Source organism: Hibiscus syriacus, unplaced genomic scaffold (assembly GCF_006381635.1).
Source record: "Hibiscus syriacus cultivar Baekdansim isolate YM2019G1 unplaced genomic scaffold, ASM638163v2 tig00005858_pilon, whole genome shotgun sequence".
NCBI classification, from domain to species: domain Eukaryota; kingdom Viridiplantae; phylum Streptophyta; class Magnoliopsida; order Malvales; family Malvaceae; genus Hibiscus; species Hibiscus syriacus.
Window position 1 is genome coordinate 24,741 of NW_024062068.1, and position 25,039 is coordinate 49,779.

General features: G+C 34.5%; 1 protein-coding gene, 1 non-coding gene and 1 pseudogene across 3 annotated transcripts; all 3 read left to right on the plus strand.

Annotated features, from left to right (window-relative positions):
• The first annotated feature begins 5,937 nt into the window (after positions 1-5,937).
• On the plus strand, positions 5,938-18,070 carry LOC120199997 (annotated as a pseudogene).
• On the plus strand, positions 11,961-12,033 carry TRNAK-CUU. Its single transcript has one exon. It is a non-coding gene; the product is annotated as a tRNA-Lys (tRNA).
• A 1,901-nt stretch (positions 18,071-19,971) lies between the features above and the next one.
• LOC120199998 (protein-tyrosine sulfotransferase-like) lies at positions 19,972-23,992 on the plus strand. 2 transcript variants are annotated; one of them, XM_039200949.1, is made up of 14 exons: positions 19,978-20,081; positions 20,179-20,218; positions 20,294-20,365; positions 20,477-20,642; positions 20,745-20,816; positions 20,923-21,211; positions 21,712-21,858; positions 21,938-22,042; positions 22,152-22,299; positions 22,490-22,527; positions 22,616-22,687; positions 22,793-22,912; positions 23,386-23,520; positions 23,817-23,992. In XM_039200949.1, the coding sequence occupies exons 3-14, from the start codon at positions 20,317-20,319 to the stop codon at positions 23,952-23,954; spliced, it is 1,479 nt and encodes a 492-aa protein (XP_039056880.1). In that variant the 5' UTR covers positions 19,978-20,081; positions 20,179-20,218; positions 20,294-20,316; the 3' UTR covers positions 23,955-23,992. The 2 variants fall into 2 exon arrangements, with proteins under 2 accessions (XP_039056881.1, XP_039056880.1); XM_039200950.1 differs by lacking the exon at positions 20,179-20,218 and having other exon boundaries at positions 19,972-20,081.
• The last annotated feature ends 1,047 nt before the right edge of the window (positions 23,993-25,039 follow it).

The window sequence follows — 25,039 nt, forward strand, 5'->3', positions numbered from 1 at the left end:
GTACAAAAGTGTTCTTGAAAGCAATGAATATTGGATGAAAAATAGGCTTGAAATACTCAAACTTGAGGTTTGATGCTTTCTCTTTGATTCTCTCTTGATTCTAGTTGATTGATGTTTCTTGTTATTGATCAATGGCTCCAGAACTTGTTTAAATACCCCTTGAATCAATTCTGAACGTTGGTGATAATTAGTGGGGATAATAGAGCCGTTTAAGTGTGAAAACAATTAATTTTTCTAGGTGGAGCGTCTCATGCATCGATGCATGATCAAGTATGCATCGGTGCATTCGTGTAAAATTCAAATATTTTGACCATTGGAACACTTGATGCATCGGTGCACCAAGTGTGCATCGATGCATGAAATGCATTCGATGTTTGAAAAATAGCCTGATGCATCGATGCATGGCTTGTGCATCGATGCATCAAATGCATTCGATGTTTTGAAAATATTCAGAGTGCATCGATGCATGGAGAGTGCATCGGTGCATGGAATGCATTCGATGTTCAATTAATTCATCGATGCATCGATGCATGTACTGATGCATCGGTGCATGCCTTTGAATAATTGATTTAAGGCTTGTTTTTGGTTCAAAATACTTTGTGAAAATTGTTTCAAAAAATAGTTTAAGTACAAATCACAATTTTACACATTTAGTAAGGATTAAAATTGATCTTGAAAAACTTGGAGTAATAATTTGATATTCGGTTAATTGAATCGAATTTGTAAAATCATTTGTGAAATCTTAAAATTCATTTAACTTAATTTGTTATATCGAAATATCAAAAATGTTTTCAACACTTCTTATTCAAAATTTCACTTAAAACTCTATTTACTTAATCTCTCCTAACATATCCATCTTTGAGTTTTTACTTGTCTTTAGACTTCCTTAACCTTTCTTACTATCCAAAGAATCAAAACCCATAATAAAATTAAGGAATAATCAACTCATATGAAACTCGCCTTGCAACTAAGCTCATGGGAAGAAGAAGAAGCAAGCTGAACAATCTTTCCAGATTTTTCTTTCCTTTCATCCCTTTCCCACGTGTTATCTTCTATATAAATGAGAAATAAAAATCTTTGTTATGAAATTACAATTATATCCATCAAACTTTCCATAATTACCATTTAATATAATATTAAAATATTTCTATTTAAGTCCTTGAACTTTTAACTTGTTCTGAAATTGAGCACATAGTTTTTAAAATTTATAATTTAATCACTAACGCGATACTGAGGATGTTACATAAGGTATTCGAGTACATGGAGGTTGTGTACTTCTGCTGTCACCACAGCTCGTATCAGTCCCACTGAGTGGCATACGAAAGTTATCCCTAAGGACCTATGAATATGTCCCAAAGGACCTATGAAACCCTCGACTGTTGGCATGCCAACTATACATAAAGCTCTCATACCACATAACATGGACATTAGTCTTATATTTCTTATAAGCATGTACTTATGTAATTTCCCTTGTAATCACATATATCTTTTCTTATATCACATTTCCACATGTGCATATAACTATCAATATCATATCATGTAACATAAATATTGGAGTACATTCACATGAGTCATATAACATATATCAAATCGTATGTAAGTACATATATCTTATGCATGTTTTATAAAAAACATAATGTATGTATTGTTCATAACTATTAAATTATGAAATTAACCTAGGAAATAAACTTATCACAAGTCTTATTTCCATTAAATTATACTTATATTATGCACTCACCTTGGCCTCACTAAATTCCAAATCCACTTCTATGATGTCCTTTCTTTCGATCGAATCTTAACTCGGTAGTTGCTCCAAAACTTGTTTACTCTCAATGTCTACATAATCATACATTAATACATATCAATATTCCTAATAACATACTCTGATTTCTCATTTCTTAAACTAAAGGAAAAGTATATTTTCAATTTCCCTTTGAAGAGGTATCGATACCCACTATAGGGTATCGGTACTACCCTAACTAAGGGTATCGATACCTAGACGGGTATCGGTACCAAATTTTCATTCGAAATTTCAAGGTATCGATACCTCCCATATGGGTATTGGTACCTATGGTATCGATACCATCCCCCAGGTATCGATACCCTTTGAACGCTTTTATAAATTTTACTCTTGAGGTATCGGTACCTGTTGAAGAAGTATCGATACCACCTTGCCCAGATTTCCTTTTTAAGCCCGAAAATCACTCCAAATAAACTAAAACACTTCATGTTTCATCCCCTATCATATTCTTAACTCACATACACATGTTTAAACTCATTAATACTCATTTATCACATCTTAAATCTCAAAATCCCATCATTCACATGGAATTCAAGAATCAAACTCAATTTTTAACATGTTCTAAATCTAATTCTAATACTTTATACTTCTTAATTCAAATATTAACAAGTCAAATTCAGTCTCAAACTTCCTTAAAGAACCCTCTTCCAAGATTTCACTTATTCCCTCTTTTCTTTAATCCCTTCTATTCTCTTCATCTTATGGTTTTATGACAATTTAAGCTTTCCTTAAGCTTAATTATCACCTAATGATCAAAACCAAACTTTAATTTCAACTAATTATCAACTAACAATAAAACTTACCTTTACTTTGGGCCTTCACGTATTTAGAAGAGATGAGAAGAAGATATCTCTGGAAGCTTAGATTTTAGCTTCCTTGCCTTCCACGTGAGTTAATATAACCATAACCCAAAATTAAATTATTCCTTGCAAATGACCATTTTTTCCTTTAATTCCCTCTTTTTTGTAATTCAATCCTACACAATATTTCCCATATAAGTCCTTGAATTATTCAATTATTCTACTTTAGTCACCAAATTCTAAAGTTTAACAATTTAGTCACTAACCCGATATTGAGGATGTTACAATGTTCAACTTTTGATCATAACGAGACCGGTGTTTAGTAGACCACCTTGATCGACCTGTTTCATGAGGTGTGTTCCTTGTGTGATATATTTATTCGTTTTAATTGATATTGAAAGCATGATTTTGTATACTGATTTTTCCTGAGTTCTAATTTTACTGATCTAGAATTTCTGATTTTCTGGTACATATTCTCTGAATTATTGTTACTGTAAAATGTCTGATTTATGATCTCCTGATTTTATCGGTGCTATTTGAAATTGTTTTACTGGGGGTACTGTATGGGTAAGTGTTTGGAGACTCTGAGGCTCAGCTAGCTGGTAATTCCTGCTTGTTCTGATCTTCCATATTGGACTCTTAGATCTTAGTGGTATAGGGTAAGTCCTTATGGATGTATGTATCTTCCATATTGGACTCCTAGATCTTAGTGGTATACGGTAAGTCCTTATGGATGTCTGTATTTTTCATATTGGACTTCTAGATCTTAGTGGTCTAGGGTAAGTCCTTATGGATGTTTGTATCTTCCATAATGGACTCCTAGATCTTAGTGGTCTAGGGTAAGTCCTTATGGATGCTTGTTTTGGACTATTTCATATTGTGTATGGGTGAAGTGTAGCTAGGATTTTAAATTAAAACTATATGGTTATTTTTACTATGTGATTTCTAAAATCAGTTTTGAAATGTATCAACATATTTATTTCTGCACTTATTGGAACACACTGAGCTCCCTAGCTCACTCCTCCTTCGTTTCCCTTTTTAGATATTTTGGATAGACTTCCAGACTAGACACTTAGAGGATCTACACATTTCGCACAGTAATTTTTGTTGTAATATTTCAATCTTCTGAACTGCATTTATTCTAGTGACATGAGCCTATTATTTTGATATATTGATTTATGGATTATTTTGTCACTAGTTATTGATGTTTTGTTTCACTAGCAGTATTTCATGTTTTATACTATTCAATTTCGATTTTAATATTATAAGTATGTTGTTTTTAAAGAAGTTATGATTTTTAAAGTGTGAAAATTATTTTGGAAATTTTTATTATAATCCGTTAGATTTGGTTAAAACACATAGACTAGGTAGGGGGTTACACTAAGTTGGATGGAAATAAGTGTCTACAATATAAATATATAAATATTAATATAAAATTATACTTTTATTATTTTGATTTGAATTCTTTTAAAATATTAATTTGGAATTGGATCCACGTTACACATACACAATCTACTTGAGAAAAGGTGTAATGATAAAATTAGCCTCTAATGTTTGGTCGTAACGGCCTATATTTTTAAAAGCATTTTAATTCATAATGTTTCAATTTTTGTCAAAATAACCCAAGTTGGATAAAAATCGTTAATTAAATTAACGGTCAACACATGTTACTGACACAATATTTGTACATATACTTAATTATTGATGTGATACATGTCATATAATCACTTCAAATAACATGATATATATACATAATCAATTTGAATAACATAATATATATCATATTATCACTTTTAATTTTTCATTTCTATTTGCGATAGGGCACCTAAAGTTCATTCGACTTGTTTTATTTTCCATTGATATTTACTTAGCAAAGCATTTGGTGTTAATCATCTTTTCGACTTTCGAGTGATCTTCAATTTAAAGATAAATATCACATATTTGCCTTATTTTTTCCGGTGTCACTGTTGTTATTTATTTTCAATGATGACTAGTAAGCATATTAATTTTAAAATTAAAAAAAAACTTTTATATATTACTTCGAAAAGGATCTGACAATATGAAAATTTAGAGAACAAATAGATATTAAATCTACAAAAACCAAGATAGAATACTTTGTCATTTTTTTCGATATAATATTATTAATTAATGACCACATTTTTTATTTTGATTAATCTGAAATAAATATAAAATAATATTTATTTAAAAATAATTTTAACTATTTAACATTAAATGTTTATTTCTCTAATATTCTTGATGCTCAAATCCGAAGTCACTGAAATCCTATAATTCATGCTTAATGACCACATAAAAGCTTCAAAGAATGGTCCTTTTCCCGTTTATTTCATTTTTCGTAAAATATGATAATTATAGAGTCTTAGTAGTGTGGAGCAAATAATAACAAGATGTAATTATATATATTTTTATTTTCTTTATGGATGATGTTAACCACAGTTGTCTTCATTCCTCATTAGTTTGTCACATTTGGAATCAAGCCATATTTTTCCAATTTTTTCTTTATTGATTTATAATATCCTCTTAAAACATATCTGATATTTTTTATTATATTGAAACTTTATTGATGATATATTAAATAATTTTTTTAATAAAAATCGAATTAATAATCCATGATAAATATAAGATAATATTTATTTAAATTTTTTTATCACGTATATACATCTTCAAAAATAAATGTTTGAACCTAACATTTTTAGAGGTAATAACGTTCTATGTTAAAGTCATAATTATTTTTATAGTGTATTAGATATTGATTCTATTGGAAGGGTGTAGAATTTTGTTTATTTATTTTTATATTTTTATTAATATTAATATAATATTAATAATTTTAATTAAAATTAATTATTATAATATATAATCAAATTAATAATTAAAATGTTAAAATAAAACATAGACGTAATTCTCTTTATCACGAGATTCAAAATTTCGAAACTTTATTTCCATGAAAATATAAAATTGTTTAATAATTATAGAAAAGGGGGGAAATAGAGTAAAAAGATGAAAGTACATGATTGGGCGGATAAGTTTACCCGACTTTTATACTCCAAACGAGGGTAACAGAGTAATTTTAAGTGTTAAAGATTCCCTGTCAATCTTTGTCTTATATAGTATATACTCTCCCCTCCATTTCAGTTTTCGTAAACAAACAGGGAAAAATAAAGTGATGAAAGTGAGCGAATGAAATCGAGAGGTTCTACTTTTCTTTTAAAGAAGAAGAGATAGTCTTCTCATCACTCCAAAAATAAATATATATATATTAAAAAGAAATCAATTCTCTTGCATTCCGTTAATGGGAATCAAAGGATCGGATCTCATCTGATTGATATCCATTGTAGTTGTTTGATTCTCTATTTTGCAAAGAATTGTTGAGAAAACAAAAGAGGAAGAAATAAGAGGAAAAATGGCTGGTTCGCAGAGCGGAGAATTGAAAATGGAAGGATGGTTGTATATAATACGTTCCAATCGTATTGGATTACAGTACTCGAGGAAACGCTACTTTGTTCTTGAAGATCATCTTCTTAATTGCTTCAAATCCATGCCCCTTTCAAATCTCCAGGTCACTTCTTTCATTTTTGTTTCTTTTCGGTTCTTTTTTCCCGTTTGCTGAGAAGTTTATCTTGATATTTACGAATATTAGAAAGAAATAATGGCATTGAATTTGATTATATTTTGTATTTGTTTACTTAATAACTATTTTAGTTACTAATTTTGGATTAGTTGAATTTATTTTTAAAAATTTATTGCAAAGACGTTCTCTGGTAGAGTATGGTTACTTTGATAAGTATAGGAAACTAGAGACCTTCTTCAGAATATGTGTTATTTCTTTCTTTATTTTTGTTGCTAGCTTTCTTTGCTCATTATACTATTTTTAGTAGATTTTTTTTTTTCAATCGAGCAGTTTGTGCTGGTACTTTTATTTTTTGGGTTAGAAATATAACTGTTCATAGATAAACTGAATCTGGAGAAAATGTACAGACTACAATCAGCTTTGTGTCAGGAATATTTTACTTTAGGCATTCAGATGTCACAGTCTTTGTAGTTTGTGCCAATTAATCTTTTGTTATTATAGAGAATTGAGCTGATTTAATAATAATCATAAGCAAAGCAAATATTAGCTTATTATTATTATTATTATTATTGCAAAGAGGCCTTAGTCAAGAGATACCAAAGAGGGAAGCAAGTATTTTTTTTTGGATAATTTAAATATTTTATTACCCAAGAACAAACCAAATACAAAACTTAGGAAAAGAAAGCATCAGGACAATCAACAAATAAAAAGAGTCAAATCAGACAATGTCCCAATGCTTGCACAGGTTGGAATTTACAGTGTCAAAGCTATTTAAATTTCTATCGCTAAGTTGACAACGAACAATATCCTTGATGAGGCGGAACATATCTTGCTCGTTTCTGGATCGCCCTTGAAAAAGTCTCTTGTTTCTTTCTTCCCAAATAAAGTAAATCATAGCATTGAGAGCAAGCTTCATTATAGTAGTAAGTAAAGATTTTCCTTTCCAATAAGAGCAAGCCCAAGCAATAAAAGATTCCCAAGGACGAGTGCAAAATCGAAGACCTGAAATAGAAAATATAGAACTCCACAAGAAGTTAGCCATAGGATCGTAAAGGAACAAATGATCCCTAGTTTCAAGCGGATCATCGCAAAACATGCATTGGCAATCATTGATAAGCCTCATACGAATGAGTCTATCTTTAGTAGGGAGACGATCAAATAAAGCCATCCAAGAAATCAAGTTAAGTTTAGGAATATGGAAGGGAAACCAAATGATTTTCTGCCAAATAACAAGGGGTCTCTTAACCCGGATAGCATCCCAAATAGTTCTCACCGAGAATGTAGAAGCAGACAATGTAGTACTAGCCTCATCCCTCATATTAAAAAGTTTCCTTAAGCTCCAGCTGGACGTTGAGCTAATTTCTGCATTCCAGAAATTACTTCCCTTAAGCACATAACAGTTAATCCAAGCGACCCATAGAGAGCCTTCTCCAGCAAGGATTTTTTTGATAAGAAGAAGCATACAAGCTTTGTTCCAGGTCTGGAGGTCTTTAATACCGAGCCCTCCCTCAGATTTCAATAAGAAAATGTTATTCCATCCAACACGGGCACCAGAAGCGGGTCTGTCATCTCCTTTCCAGAAGAACCGAGAGCATATTTGTTCAATTCTTTTAAGAACAGAGTTAGGCAGAAACATTTGTCTACACCAGTAGCTACTGATGCTAAATAAGACAGCTCTGATTAATTCCAACCTACCCGCATAACTAAGATTTTTAGTAGACCAGAAACACAGCCGCGCCTTAATGTTGTCAATGAGGGCCACACAATCCTTTTGGGAGACTTTTCTAGTGACTAAAGGGATGCCAAGATACCTAACAGAAAGAGAACCAATTTTAAACCCAGTGAGAAGAGTGATGTTTTCAAGAGTAGGTAAGTTTATGCCAGCCGTAAATAACTCGCATTTAGAGGCGTTAAGTCTAAGGCCAGACATTTTATAAAACAAGTCAAAAACACTAGTTACCCCAAGAATCGAATCGACAGACCCTTTGCAGAAGAATAGGAGATCATCAGCAAAGAATAGATGCGTGAGCCCAATTCTTTTACATTTAGGGTGATAACCAAAGATGTTCTTAGCAGCAGCAAGGTTTAAGAGATTAGAGAGAACATTCATAGAGAGAGTAAATAAAAGAGGGGATAAAGGGTCTCCCTGTCTAATACCCTTAGCACCCTTAAAATAGCCAATTAAACTACCATTTAAAGAAACAGAATAGCAAGCTGTAGAAAAGCAAGTTTCAATCCAGTTAAGAAAAGTGGTAGGAAGGCCCATGGCTTTCAACATAGCAGAAATGAAATCCCAATTAAGAGAGTCAAAGGCTTTATGAAGATCGATTTTCCGAGAACAACGAGGGGAAATTGATTTCCTGTTGTAACCTCTAACCAGTTCTTGGGCAAGAAGAGTGTTATCGATAATACTTCTGCCTTTAACAAAAACTGTTTGGTTCAGAGTGATCATTTCAGGAATGAAGGAAGTGAGCCTATTTACCAGAATCTTAGAGATGACTTTGTAGAAAACCGAGCAACAAGAGATAGGTCTAAAGTCTTTAAGAGTACTAGGGTTTGGAGTTTTAGGCACAAGAGCAATAATAGTTGCATTGAAAGCAGGAAGGAGAGAGGAATCATGGAAGAATTGTTCCATAGCTGAATACACATCCTCACTGATGATAGCCCAGACTTTTTTAAAGAAAAAAGGAGAGTAGCCATCAGGGCCAGGAGCTTTGTCATTACCTTGGCAAAAGAAAGCATCTTTGATTTCCTCGTTAGAAATTTCCTTAACGAGGTTATCAAATCTATCCGAAGTCGAAGGGACATGAAGGAAGTTATGTAATGTGCTAGGGTCAGGAGCGTTCACCTCAAGATCTTTAGAACCCAGCAGCTTAGAAAAGTAATTAAGGACCTTATTAGACATTGAGTCAAAAGATTCTAGCCTATTGCCTTGATTGTCAATCAGAATTCGAATAGTATCACGTTTATGTTTGCGGGCAACAGCAGAGTGAAAAAACTTGGAACACTTATCCCCCTCCTTAAGCCATAAAACCTTAGCTTTTTGTCTAAGGAACAAAAATTCCGCTTCTTCCAGGCTCTTAAGCTCAGACTGGAGTTGGATTACCTTATCGATAGTGTCCTTAACTCTTAAAGAATTAATCTGCTGGAATTCAAGTTCAGATTTCTTCAGATTCACCCTGGCGGTAAGGTCACTATAGAAAGAATGGTTAAGGTGTCTAAGGTTATTTTTGAGACGCTTTAATTTAGAGAACAGAATCTACATCGGGTTACCATAAGCTGGGCTGTTCCAAGACTGATTGACCACAGATAAGAAAGAAGGATGTTGAGTCCAGAAATTAAAGAATTTAAAGGGCTTAGGTCTATTAATTTGGAGTTCTTTGGAAAGCCAGATTAACGCCAAGCAGTGATCAGAGACACCAGGAGCGAGGAATTCAACATGAGAATAGTTGAAGTTATTAACCCAATGCAGATTAATAAGGACTCTGTCGAGCTTTCTAGCAAGGAAAGAGAACCTTTGTTTGTTGCTCCATGTGAAATTAGGACCAAAGAACGGATGATCAATAAAATCAAGGTCAGAGAAAACTTCTTGGAAGTCCCTCATATCGGAAAAAACAATAGGACCAAGAATCTCAGAGTCAGAGCTCTCATGAGGGTGAAGGGTAACATTGAAGTCTCCCCCTAGGATCCAGGGGGTTTGACCTATAATGGCATCAAGATCTTTAAGGTTATGCCAAAGAGACCTTCTCACAATACCATCGTTACTGCCATACACAGCAGTAATGACCAGGGGGTGCCAGCGTGAAAGCCCTTGATGGAAATACACTGATCAGAGGAATGAATAACAGAGAAGTTCAAACCATTTTTCCATAAAATCCAAATTCTACCGTTATCTGCATAGTCGTAATTGGAACAAGCTTTCCAATCACTGAATTTCCTACTTAAAATATTAACAGCTTTCTCACGTTTAACTCTAGTCTCAAGCAAACAAAGGACATCAATTTTATTATGGAGAGCTCTTTTAAGAACATTACCTTGTTTTTTAGGACAGTTCAATCCTCTAACATTCCAAATACCAATTATCATTGAGAAGGAGCATCAGGGGTTATCCCTATGGTACCTACTGGACTGATTTTAACTGACCCTGCTTTTTCTTTCTTTTTAGATTTTAGTTCATTAATAATGGCAGAGACACCTAAAGAAGAAGTACGAGGCTTTCGAGAAAGTACTTCAGTGGTTGGAATGGATTCATCAGCTCCAGTAAGGATTTCGAAGCGGTTAGAAGAAGCAGACAAGGAAGTTTTGGCTTTATCTTTTGTGGGTCTGCCTCTGCCTTTTTTTTTTACCTCAATAGAATTTTCACCTTTATTAGTAGAAGAGGGTAAAGGATCAGTATTTGGCAGCAAATTTTCAGAATTCTCAGTAACCAATTCTGCACTATTTAGATCACCATAAGGAGGCTTTAAAGTTTCCTGTTCGACTATTTTACTAGAAGAATCACTATGACCAACAATTTCCTTAGCAACAGACAAGTTGAGGGGAATTTCTTTTTCTTGTAGCATTTCGATACCCCCAACAGCTGGTTCGACCTCGGAAGTATTAGGGGGACCTTCCTTTTTTCTCCAAATGTGAGGTTTAGCAGAGGGATGAATTTTTGGTTCCTTGCATCCCTTGTCAGAGTGACCAAAGGTTTTACAGGAACGACAACGGGGAGGGAGCCAAGGGACCTCAACTTTAACCGAGACAGAATGACCATCGTTAAGGATTACTTCAATGTAGTTAGGAATAATATCAGAGACCCCTAGTTCGATACATACCTTAGCAAATTCGAGGTGGGATTTTGCAGCAGTAATCGAGTCCATAGAAAGGGGAGGGCCTATGGCACTCGCAATATAGCTCAGACCCTTACGTGAGAAGAGTTCCAGGGGGACGTTAAAGAGGTGAACCCATACTGGGATTTTAGACAAATCAAAGTTTAAGCGTTTTAGGTTCGGTTCCCACCTCCTAAGAATCAATGGTTTGTTCATTATATGCCACGGGCCATTCTCTAAAATCCAGTCTCTATCAGAAACAGAAGTGAAAGAAAATACATAGAGATTTTGGCCAGCGAAACTTACCTGAACGCTCCTGCCAGATAATGGTTTCCTCCACAGATTTTCCACGATTCGTTTCATTGAAGCAAAATTTGGAGCAGCTCCAAGGAATTGGCCCACGAGGGAAGAATTCCACTCTGAAATCCCTGATTCTAGCACATCAGGGGGAGGCTGGACAAAAGTGGAGCCTTCGCGAACCCTAGGAGGGTAGAAATCCAAGTTATGGCCCTCTGTGGAACCGAAGAGGCTCCTCCAATTCATGGCTAAGGCTCGGAGGAGACGAGAAATCAAGACCCACTAGGGATAAAAAAAAACAAATGAACTGAAAAGGAACTTGGAGACGCCGAGAATCCTTTGATCCGTTAGGCCCGCTAACGTGCACCCATTTAAGGGTGGCTGAATGAACCGAGTTAGCAAGCTCTTGGGCCAAAGCTTTAACTTGAGCATAATTTGTGATGTGATGATGTTTTTGCTTTAGGGGAAAGTGGCTTAACTTCCTTCAAAAAATAACCAATGATCAAAGCTATTTAGTACTCCTTTTCTTGTTGTTGCAATTCTTGTTTACCTTTGGGAAAATATTGTATGTTGGATTTAATGAATGAATACTTACCGATGCTAAGGTAGTATTTAGGCTCACATTCATTTTGAGTTAATGATCTTTTGTCTATATTTTTTGAATTGCTTGTCTAGCTCAGTTGGTAGAGCACAAGGCTCTTAACCTTGGGGTCGTGGGATCAAGTCCCACGGTGGGCAATTCATAATTTGGAGGTCTCCCACAGAAGCTGCTCTCAACCTGGTGTTGGGGGTAGCCTACTATCATACCTCCCCTTACCTTATTACATATGAGAATAAGGGTCAGCTAATTTTTTATCTTTTGTCTGTATTTTATAGTTTTGCAGTTGCAGGCTGTTTTTTTTACTGGTTTGACAATTTTATTGGGTGAATGAGTGAAACCTTGATTTTTCTTTCAGGAACCGGGTAGAAGTGCAATAATTGATTCCAGCATTCGAGTTACAGATAATGGGAGGGAGAGCATTCACAGAAAAGTATGTGAATAATTTGTCATTTCCTTCGGTGGTGGTAAATTTTTTGGTTTATATGTCAGGTTAGGCCATTGGACTCTTTGTAATGATTGTTCTTTGTTTGACGTTGTAGGTATTCTTTATATTCACGCTTTATAATAGTTCTAATCATAATGATCAACTTAAGGTGAGACAAATATTTCACAAAAAGATTGTTGGTCATTTTCTATCATACTTTCACCTTCATGTATGAGATCTGGAATCTAAATTTATAGCTAGGAGCCAGTAGTCCTGAAGAAGCAGCAAGATGGATTCATTCCTTCACGGAAGCAGCCTTAAAGGTGCTGAATTGCTTCCTCTTATTGCTGGACATCGTAAGTTTTGGATATAAGATGGGATTAGACTGAGAATGGATTGTATGTATGCAGGGTGGTCCATACCTTGGAAATGATGCAGCCTGTTCAAAGAGTAGATGGCAGTCCTTCAGGTATAATAACTAGTGAACTTTCCAGCATTGATATTGAACAAATAATACATTTCTGCCTTTTTTGTCTTTTCATTCATGCTTGTATGTGATTTGGTTTCTTGAAAAAATTGAGTTAGATTTGTTTGGAAGTGATTAGTGTCAAAGGATATGATGCTAGTCCTATATTGATTAGTTTCAAATTTATATCCCATTACTTTATATCAATTTCTTAGAAAGATTCCATTCAAGCAGATTTAGTCCCAGTAATGCAAATCACAACAACTCTGTTGACTGGACTCTTTATTCATCTACAAAGACGGACAGAGTGACATCTGATGTTGTAGCACCATCTCCTTGGACAATCTTTGGCTGTCAAAATGGTGAGTACTAGAAGATAATTGGGATTTTTTTAGATAGAACTAGTTGTTTGTCGAAGCCTGTGAATGGAATGCAGGTCTTAGACTGTTTAAAGAAGCTAAAGATAGGGATTCTCATGGAAAGGTAAGTAGCTTTTGGTTCACAGGTCAATTTTTTCATGGAATAGCATTTTGACTTTGTGTTTACTCCTCTCTCCATTTGCAGTGGGACGACCATCCTGCAATCATGGCTGTGGGAGTCGTAGACGGAACTTCAGAAGCCATTTTCCAGACACTCATGTCTCTTGGACCCTCAAGATCAGAGTAAGCTTCCAAGTATTTTGTATTTTTCTTGGCTCTTATACCCTTTTTCAAGAGTCATGGTTAGATTGCAACCAAAAGTAGTACTTCAATTCTATGCATATTTGCAATTGTAGTAAATCTAGTATTGTGATTCATTGGAACATATTGCATTGCTATTTTTTTTTCTCAGGGGACAACTTTTTATGTGCCATTAGAGCTTATGACTCATTAAACTGTAATGGAGTGGAAATGTGAACTTAAGTTTGATGCAAGATAGAAACTGAAACCATGTATCTTTGCCTTTTTGATGTGAACTTCCACTCCATCTAGAAACTCTTAATACACTAAGTTTAATAGCTACACCAAAACCATAAGAAAAAATCTACATTGTGAAGACAATACCATGCATAGGTTTGGCATCTGTATTTGGTTCTCCTTTGCAGTTCTTCTATTTGAATTATTATTGCTGCTTTGATGCTCTCTTGTGCATCCTGAAGTTGATCAAAATCACAATTTTGTTCACCTAGCAGATTATTTTGTTTTTTCTGAAATGTTTTTTCCCAGTCTTTCCAGAACCAAGAGTAACTTTGCAAATTGTCTTGCAGATGGGACTTCTGTTTCTACAAGGGTAGTGTGGTCGAACATCTTGATGGTCATACTGATATTGTTCACAAGCAGCTATATAGTGATTGGTTGCCTTGGTCGGATCCAAATTTCTGATTTAGACATTATGTTTTGCACGGGTTTCTGTTATATATTTTCACTATGTAATTATACTTGCAGGGGAATGAAAAGAAGGGATCTCTTGTTGCGGCGCTATTGGAAAAGAGAAGAAGATGGGACATACGGTAGTAATTACTTTTAGGAAATTCTCAAAAAATTTATTCGGAAGTCAGAACCCAGTTTAATTATAAACTCACTTCTTTTGGTTGGTTTTGTAACAGTTATTCTCTACCACTCAGTGTTTCACAAGAAGTGCCCCCCACAGAAAAGCTATGTCCGTGCCAACCTTAAAAGTAATGTATGCCTAAAATATATAAACAAAAGAGATCTTTCTGAGTTGTATCCTTCATAAGCAAATTTAAGATGCTCGAACTGTTTTCAGTTTCACATATCGTACAAGAATTTTCTTCTTACTCTTAGTATCCCTTGTGTGCATGAACACATGCACATTTACTGGTGTCTGTGTGTGTTTGAATTTGGAAATATCCTTTTACTTCTCAATTTGAATACCGTTGATAAATGCTTATTCCATTAATTTATTTTGATTTGATCAACTTAGTCATTGTCCTCATATACTGCACTGCAAAACTTGCAGGATGTGGCTTACGATGTACACTTAATTTCATTTTTTAGAATACGGAAGGATATTAGTAATTTTTAAAAAAAAATTAGAAGTTAATCTACCAGGTTAATATTTGGCACTTACTTGCAGGTGGAGGATATGTCATAGCTCCAGTCACCGAGGGAAAACACTCAGTTGTGAAGCACATGCTTGCAATTGACTGGAAATTCTGGAAATCTTATCTTCAAACATCTGCAGCCAGATCTATTACCATTCGTATGCTTGAGAGAGTTGCTGGTAATCATATATCCTGTTATAAATTGCGTGATCTATCACCCTAAAATTGAACTGCTAATGAAATCTTATTTATCAGTTCATGTATTGTGTGCTTGTGTGTATGTGTTACAAATTTGTTTTATCATTTGAGTTATTAAATTTCTAGGAATCTATTTCGTGTACTTGCAGCCTTAAGAGAATTATTTAAAGCAAGACAAGGAAACTATCCTTCTGCTGATCTTTCATCTGGAGAGTTATGGAATGTTAGATTGCATCAGATTGAAGAGGAAAGCATGGTTGATATGTGTAAACGGATAGAGTCTGGAAAAGGCAAGGAAAATATGATTGTAGCAATGGAAAGGGCACCTTCAGAACACTCAAGTCTGGTAGGTCTTAATGATGCTGCTGATGAATTCTTTGATGTTCCAGAACCGACAGACTATGCTCAAACAGAAGATGAATGGGCTTCTGACTTTGGTCCTGAGGTATACTCTCAGGTACAACTTACAAGTCAAAGTTTTTATCCTTGACTTTTGAATGCAAATAGATTTTTGTTTAACGTTTCTTCATATCTCAAAGAGGATGTGAACCACTACAATTTTTAAACCTTTTCTATTTCATATCTAGTGGCGATGTTACTGTACTCTTGCATTAGATGAGGCCATTAAAAGTTTAGTGTATTGTCTAACTCTGATTTTCTCACTTCTATGTGACTGAAAAACTTTCAGGATATGCGCCAACCAAAGTTATCAACGGCTTCTGTTTTTGTCAAAAAGATACATGATCTTGCAGGTGGTTCATATTTTAAATTATTCACTTCTAAAGATTTTTCTTTCCCATAGGTAGTTATGGAAAGATAAATTTCTGATTGCATACAGTTTTTCTATTTTGCAGTCCAGAAGAGGGGCTACATGGACTTGCAAGACATCACAAGGGAAGATGATATATGTTGCTCCTATGGAAATACTCTTTCTAAGGATCCAACTTGTACATTGCCTTGCAGTTGGACAGAAACAGAACCCTTCACATTTTTAATTCGTGGGGAAAATTACCTAGAAGATCGAACAAAGGTATGGAGAATGATGTTTCAGTGTGGTTTGAGGTCAAAGTTGAAGTATATAACAAAAGTTTTGCTGGTGTGTTCTATGATGGTCCATTTTATGCCTTACTACATTATCTTCCAGTGAAATGGCATGTTGTCTTTGATGATCTCTAAATTACTCATTTCCTTCTATGTGTTTAGCTCTTGGCTTGGCTTAAATACCAGTTGTAAGGTGTGATAGTTGTAGGTATTATATGTTGATCAGGTGCAAGTAGTATGATGCTGAATATCTCTATTAAATTCACTTTGGCTTTCCTTTGCATAGCTTCATTTTTAGTTTTCCCGTATTAAATTTCAACTTCCCGTCCTTTACTCTTGTTTTCTGCCAGATTAAGGCAAAGGGCACACTGATGCAAATGGTTGCAGCAGATTGGTTAAGATCGGACAAGCGAGAAGATGATCTAGGAGGGCGACCTGGGGGCATTGTTCAGGTTTTCCTTTAATATATGTTGTCTTTTTTCTTAATTGAGATTTTGTGGTCATTGCACATGAGTCACCTGTAACCTCAAGCTGTACTTATTGCATTTTGCAATATGTTGCTTGTGAATTGAAAAATGAAAATAAGTTTGTAAATGTTTATTAGCAGTGATATGCTGCTCGTGGAGGGCCAGAGTTTTTCTTCATTGTCAATATACAGGTACTTTGGTCTTTAATTCTGTCAAAGTGGTATGCATTTCTATCTTCATTCTTGTTGGTTCTTGAGCACTTAAAATAATCGAATCATTAACATGACACAGGTGCCAGGTTCAACTACATATAGTCTAGCGCTATATTATATGATGAGTACTCCTGTGGAAGAATCACCCTTGCTACATAACTTCGTCAATGGGGATGATGCATATAGAAATTCAAGGTTTAAGCTCATTCCATACATATCAAAGGTTGGTGCATGCAGTTGCGATTGAGAACCTCTGGTTTTTCCAGTTAAGCAGAAGAGGAGGAACGTTTATATTCCTCCTCGGTGTTTTTAAAGTTCTAAGATCTTAAAACGAAATCACTTACCCTTTTTATCAGTTGCATCACTTAGATTATCACTTACATTTATAATAGTTGGCATTTTTTGCACCGATAACTAGCTGGTTCTGTGGTGTATACAACTCTATTTCACATCGCATAAGGTAATGTTCTGACAGTTGACTTTTTTTTTCCTGGTTAGGGATCATGGATAGTCAAGCAGAGTGTTGGAAAGAAAGCTTGTCTAATTGGCCAAGCTCTGGAAATTAATTACTTCCATGGGAAGAACTACTTGGAGGTAAGTTTTTTTGTACTACTCTACACCTTCTGTCCCTATCTATTTATGTATATATGTTCATTTAAGCATTTTCTCATTTCGGAAGAATTTGGTGTGTTTGAATAGAAAAGAAAAAAGTATAGTGCGGTGCAGTTATATGTCTGCAGTTGTTTGCATTGTCAATGAAGGAAAAGAACAGAAACCTGATAATTTCATGATAATAACAATTAAGTTGGATAATCCAAATTTCATGATGATATTTCCCTTTCTGTAGCAAGCGGAAGACGCACATAAGTTACTAATATGTGCAAAGCATGTGGCATGGCAAACTAAAATTTTACAATCATCATTTCAGCTTGGGATTGACATTGGGTCATCAACAGTGGCAAGAGGCGTGGTCAATCTTGTGCTTGGCTACCTCAACAATCTGGTTATCGAAATGGCATTTTTGGTACAGGTAAAACCAACACTATGCAGAACATTAATAGACAAAAACAAGAAATGCAAGTAAATTTAATTGGCTAGAAGGTTCTTGGGATTCTCGTTTAATAAGATAGCTCAACCTCTCATCTTTATGTATTATCTGAGAAGGTTTCATTTAATCTTGTTATATTCAGGCCAATACCGTAGATGAGCTCCCGGAATACCTTCTTGGGACATGCCGATTGAATCACCTGGATGCTGCGAAATCTATTCCGGTAGACGTTTACTCACTAATCACTAGCCTCGTTTAAGAAGCTTGGATTTGATGAAGAATAACAATATGAATTACTGCAAAAAGAAGTTTCATTCTTTTATTCAGTATAATGAGCATATTTTCCTGCACAAACAGAGCATTTTGTGCGGTAGAAAGCATGTCATTGAAATGAAACACAAGCTTTTGTACAGGTAACTCGGGCAAATTCCCCATTCCATTTACATCCCTTTAAAATTTTACCCGGGTCACATCAAAATTTTTGTACATGTCTAAAATATTTCCTAGATATTGATATGGCTTATAAATTGAACGGATTCTGTTGATTTAGAGTCGAAGTGGGTTAATTTGAGTTTTAAAATAGGAGGCCAAATGGGTGGGGTCCTTGAGAACCACCGAAGTGGGTGGTTTGGGCACCATCTTGGCACTTTGGTGCCTAAAAGAAAAGCCGAAAATAAAAGTCCTTTCTATTGTTTCACCACGTGTCCCACCCAAGGCGACATATGCAACTATGGATTAGAATAATCAAACAGTCCAACTCCAAACCCACCATGCCCCTCTATTTCACTGTTTTCCAATTCCTCCAATCCAACCCGTATCAAACAACTAAAGAAATGAATTTATTTTCTATTACGTTGTCAATAAAACTTAAAATAAATTATTTTTTAATACAACATAAAAAACATCGAATATAAACAAGAAAGAACATGAAGGCCAGGGCCAGGAATAGGATAAAGCACAATTTGGTGCATGTTTTGGCGAAGGGTGCCTAGTTCGCACTTCCTTGATGCGCAACTCGTCCCACACATCAAATTGTAAAGGTTTCAGTTTTGATTCATTTCACAAATGTCTATTCCATTGTCGATTATAATAGCTGACATGATTTATTCCACTTGTTTATTCACCTTATCACTAAATAATACTCCTATACTCAAATTCAAACTTTTAGTTAATATATATTCATGATCTGAACTAGAAAATTATTTTAATTTTTATTCATTCCATTTGTTTTGAATTTTAAAATTATTGCATCTTAAATTAAAACATATTTCTTTATTAATAATTTTATATTTTATTCTTAAATTTAATTTTTAATTAATAAATAGAAATTTTATTGAATAGGACTAATCCAAATCCTAAATTCATTTGGTCATTTTGAATTATAATTTCCTATTTATCATTTTTTGCTTACAAGCTATTAGTTTAGTAACATAATCTTTGTGAGTTTAACTTGTGTTGAGCATGAGTTACAGTATTCAATTTCGTGCAACTCCTATCGATTATTCTAAAAAACACGTTACAGTCTTCATTAAAAGAATAATTAGTGACACCAGCTCTTTTAATATATTTCTAAAATTTAAGAGATTCATAGAGAATTTGAATTATAAATCAAAGACTAGTTAACCATTTTCTAAAGGTAAAAGTAATCCATTCCTATCTTGATGAAAAAAAATATGCATTTTTACTTCTAAATTTTTGTTATTTAAAAAAATTAATAGAGCGATAAATAATTTATATAAAAAAATATTTAACACGGGTTTAATTTGTTTATTTATAAAATTTATGTGAAAACACTTTTTATCATAATATTAATTATAATTTAAAGTAGAAATAAATTAGTGATAATTTAAAAAATGAAGTTGTATCTTAGATTTCATTTTTACAGTTTTGCCCTCTGAAAGACGTTTGTAAAATGTTGAACATAAAATGCGCCCACTGTCTCATTTTTCTACATCGTGTAGATCATATCATCATTCCTAGTTTCTTTCTTCTCAGGCTGGTTCTGTGTTCTTCTTCGGACACAGATATAGACCTTAATCTCCTTTTTGTTTTTTTCTCTCTTTTATTTTCCATGTAATTTTTTCCCGAACCCTGTTTGACTACCGAGAAAACTATTTTTTTCTTTTCTCAAAGAAAAAGAATAGAAATTCACGACATAAATTGTTGTTTTCTGTGCATGAGTATTGTGGGGCCAAATCGATTAAAGAGTTAATTGTGTACCAAAGTCCCGACAAAGCTTCGAGGGGATTTAATTTTTGAGCACGAGATCCCGTTATTCGATACAGGTAACCCACAATTTCCGAGTTATTATTTTTAAATTTTCGGGGGTTAATCTCTCTTCTTCACGCCTTCTGTTTTCTTTCATCTCTGGTTTTTAATTAGGGTTTTATTGTGATTTGTGATCCAGCTCCGTCTCTTTCTGGTTCGTTTTCGTTTTCGCCTTTTATCTTGCTATTTCTTTGATTTCTTATAATAATTATTACTTCTTTCTTGGCAGTGATTGTGATAGGAATTGAATGAATGGATCCAATTTTAAAATGCGCAATTTTGTTAATTATTCTTGGATTAGGTATTCACTGAACAAATTCTTTCCCTTTTTCATTGATTTTGATGTTTTGAAGTGTTCATTATTCTGAGTCCCCCCCCCCCGCCCCTTTTTTCTTTTCTGATTATGTTTTAGTGGGGAATGCCTTTTCCATAAATGATTATGAGCATTGCGAAAATGTGGTTAAAAAATGGGCAAGTACTTCGCTTAAACATGGACGCAATGTGGATAAGCACACGTTGAAGGATTTACTCTTCTTCCTTCATGTTCCTAGAACCGGTGGGCGAACCTATTTCTACTGGTAATTTTTAGTAGTAAGATGCATATATTGTATATGAATGAATTGTAAGAATTCATCCATTTTGCTAATTGCATTTTTTTGCTTATTTGTTTATGCTGGCAGTTTCTTAAAGAAGTTATATTTGAGTTCTCTAGAATGCCCTCGTTCTTATGACAAGCTACGGTTTGATCCTAGGTACCTTGGGAACTTCGTTTGTATTCAAAGTTGAAGGACTAGTTCACCTTGTTATGTGTCCTTTTTTTTCAAGGTTGTTTAATTGAAATTTTCCACTTGAATGCAGCAAGGAAAAATGCAGGTTATTGGTTACTCATGATGACTATAGCATAACCTCCAAACTTCCCAGGGACAGGACGTCGGTGGTGACAATACTTAGGAATCCAATTGATCGTGTCTTTAGCACTTATGAATTTTCAGTGGAGGTGGCAGCTAGGTTTCTAGTGCATCCCAACTTAACATCTGCCAAACTAATGACTGGTCGTTTACGATCCAAAAGTAAAGGAGTAAGTACTCTGGATATATGGCCTTGGAAGTATCTGGTTCCATGGATGCGAGAAGACCTGTTTGCTCGGGTATGCTGTATCTAATCCTGTGCGAGTCATTATATTATTGTTATCTTAAACCTTTGCCTTCTATTTTTTAAACACATTTTGCACCTTTTTAGGGATTAGAGTTTTGTCTACACTTAAGTCAAGGTCACCATATATCCCTGGATTCAAGTTTTCTCTAAATCTCATGTCAATGATACTTTTTCCCATTTAGTGTAGAAGTGTTTATAGAAAGCCTTTCTCGTATGCATTTTAGTGCTGCTGGTAATTGTTAGTTTCTTTTGTTTTCATTTACCTGTTCAAGATAGGATTATTTGACCAATGTGAGAACATCTCCACTTTTTTTCCTCAGTTATTAAAACCTACCAGATCTGCTTTTATTTTATGTGATCTGAAGTGATCAGGAGGGAGAAGTTGTCTTTTGAATTCTTCTGTGACTTTTTTATGGTTCTAAATGAACCTTTTTGTGTCAATGATATAATTATTTTGAGATATTTACTTCTACTCTTGTCCCTTGCTTGCAGAGAGATGCTAGGAAAGCTAGGAGCACAGGCACTAATGAAGTTTCGAGCAACGATCCATACAACATGAAAGATGTTGCAATGCCATTACTCAATTACATCAATGATCCTATAGCTCATGAAATTGTCCATAATGGAGCAACCTTTCAGGTACTAATCCACAGTTTGCAGCATTTCTATCCATGTTGTTGTCCAAACTCCAAAACCGGTTTCTTTATTTAATTTACAGATTGCAGGATTGACAAACAACTCTTATTTACCTGAATCTCATGAGGTGCGCCATTGTGTAGACAAGTACAATAATCTTGGTGACTACGTGCTTCAAGTTGCAAAGGTAATTACAATAAGTTTTAATATCTTAAGAACTGTTCTTATAGTTTTTCTGATTTCCCCGTTTTCTGGTATATTGTTGCATTTATGGTAAATACTTGTAAATCTTTCAGAAGAGGTTGGACAATATGTTATATGTTGGTCTAACTGAGGACCATAGGGAATCTGCAACAATGTTTGCCAATGTGGTTGGACAACAAGTGATTTCTCAGATGGCAAACTCCAATCCTATTGGTCAGGGAGCCACTGTTAACAGATCAGGTTAGTATGGAATTTTATTGAAATTTCCTCCTGAAATTTGTCTAGTGCAGAAAGCCTTGTAAAACCTTGTTAAATGTATTTGATTGTATTACATTGAAGTGCTGATTTTGGCACATTGTTATTTCATATGTTTCTCTAAACCAGTTGAAATCAAGATACTTTTAGCTTACTTAAATCACTTGTGCTGCAGAACCGAGCAGTTCATTATCAGATTCAGAGCTGGATCAGGTGCTGTATTATAGCTAATGAATGCTTAATAGCCGGATAGCATCCAGAGTATTACACTTAACGAATTTCTTTTTTTCTGGCATGACAGAATACCAATTCAGACGAGAAGGGGAATGAAACCACACCATCATCAGATGACAATGATGTAAAGCAAGAGAGTGTAGGCCCTTTTGTGTACTGTAATATCCAACATTTTTTTATGGGCTTGATGTGATACCTTTCCTTATTAAACAAGTATACCTTTACTTCTTTTCCACCATAATAGATGACTGTGGGAAAACTTATGGACACATATGAGGTTTGCATTTCCAGTTTGCGAAAGACCCAAGCGCGTCGGCGTATAGCTTCGTTGAAGAGAATCTCACCAGCAAATTTCACAAAGGAGGTACTCTAAAATACCGAATATTTAGATACATTTAATCTATTTCTAGAGCATGGTTGGTTCAACTATACAACTATTAGTCTAGCACTTTGGCCAGAGCAAACCATGCCTTAATAGACCTGTTGTATCTTCTTGACCTTATGCTGGTCCATCTGTTTGTCAAGGGAATTAGATTTCCAGTGCCTTGATTGTCTTACATGTTTGGGGTTGTCATTTGTAGTTCTATTATGTGTACAAGTAGGGAAAATTTAGGTTTTCAAAATGAACTGGAAAAAACATTTGTAATTAGTAACTGTGGTCTTTTTGGGGGATTTAACATCAATATCCAGTAGAGTTTCGTGGAAAAGTGAGGGAGAAATAAAATAAAATTATAAAAGAACAAGATCTAGTGATCACATCAATCTTGAATTGAAAGTTCAGGTGTAGCTTTGTTGATGTTTGGATCTTCTGTTTATTGTTGACATCTTCATTTACAGGCACGTCTTCAAGTTCCTCAGGTTGTCCTTCAGCAGATACAATCACTTAACAAGCTTGATTTAGAGCTCTATGAGTATGCTCGAGGCATCTATGCAAAGCAGCACAAGCAAGCAGCAGAGAGTTTGTTTGATACGGTAAGCTTAGTACACATCCAAGGCTTTCAAATATGATTTTTGCAAGATGCTTTGCGGGTATTACTACTTTTCCAATGGATACGTAATAGTAAAACCATATGATTGATTTATTGTAACTTGTAATTTCCTGTTAATCGATGTCAGTTAGATGAAGCATGATCTTAACCTTTTTAATTATGTATATAATTGATCTGCTTGCTTGGTATTTATGTGCTTGTTTTTGGTAAACAAACAGAAATAGGTTCAATTGTTTCAATCAAAGTGGCATCCTTATCACGTTCTGCATAATTTTGCAGGAAACACTGGGAAACATCTTTGTTTATTCAGGCAGCATCAAGCTTTGGGATGCCTGTTTGTGGACGACGCCATTTGTGTTGCTGTTTATCTTCTTGTTTGTAAATGCAAAGAGAAGAACATTGAAAGTAAAGATATGAATGTTATCGACTATTGGTTATAAGGATCACAGCCAAAGGAAAATAGTTGTATAAAATGGATTAAAGAATAGAAGGTTATTATTCATCATTTTGGAGTGCTTAAACGTTGGCTACTAGGTTTTTGGTAGAGATATTATATAAAAGAAGAGGAAGCTCTATGATTTGTTTTCGCATTACGTAATGACAATCTCATGCGGTTGTGTAGTTCCTTTCAAGTGCTTTTGATTGATATGTTTCTTAAAAGCACAAACTTTGCAGCAAATTGGCTCATCTCCAAGGCTCCACTTTTGCCTTCTTTCCGTTTGTTAAGAATTTTGAGACGTGCTTTTGATTTTTCAGCTTCGGAAAGGGTGTGGGTTTTTTCCTTTCAATATATTGGGAAAGGCTGCCTTTTATTTTACTCTTTGATTTTAACTTTGTGATTTGAGAGACCCACACCAACACCATTGGGAACACAAGATTTTATATTAATGATGAACTTATAAAAGTTTTGGAGATGGATTTATAAATTTTTAGAGAACAAAAATAAATCTTTCATTAAAATATCTAAATTATTAGAGAATTTGAAAATTTACCAACCCCTCTTGATCCATTCGTGTGTGTTTAGATCAAAACTCTATAACATGGGTATTTTTAAGGTCTGATTCTGGTTTAACCCCTGTACTATGTTGAAACCCAAGATTCAATCCCTCTAATTTAGCATAATTTTATTTAGTAGCTCTGAGTTCACTAAATGTGGTAAATGTCTTTAAAGTGATGCTGTGAAATTTTTGAAAGTACAAGTTTAAAGCATTCTGTTGGATTGTCACGTGATTTTTACTGTGCGATTGAGTAACTACAAGAAAAGTGTCCATGTCATCAATTTAACAATAGAAACTAGAAAGGGTTAGAGCCATGTTTAGTGCTAATCTGAGGCTATGAAGGGTACTGGAGTTGCGTTTGGATCACTTGGCTTCCCATTTTGCGTTGATGTATGGTTGATCAGATCAGCATGCAAACGTTTTCAACCAATGTAGGGATATGGTAAAGAAAAAAGAATATAACATTCACCATTAATCCATTCGTCTAGAAAATTGAGGAATCCA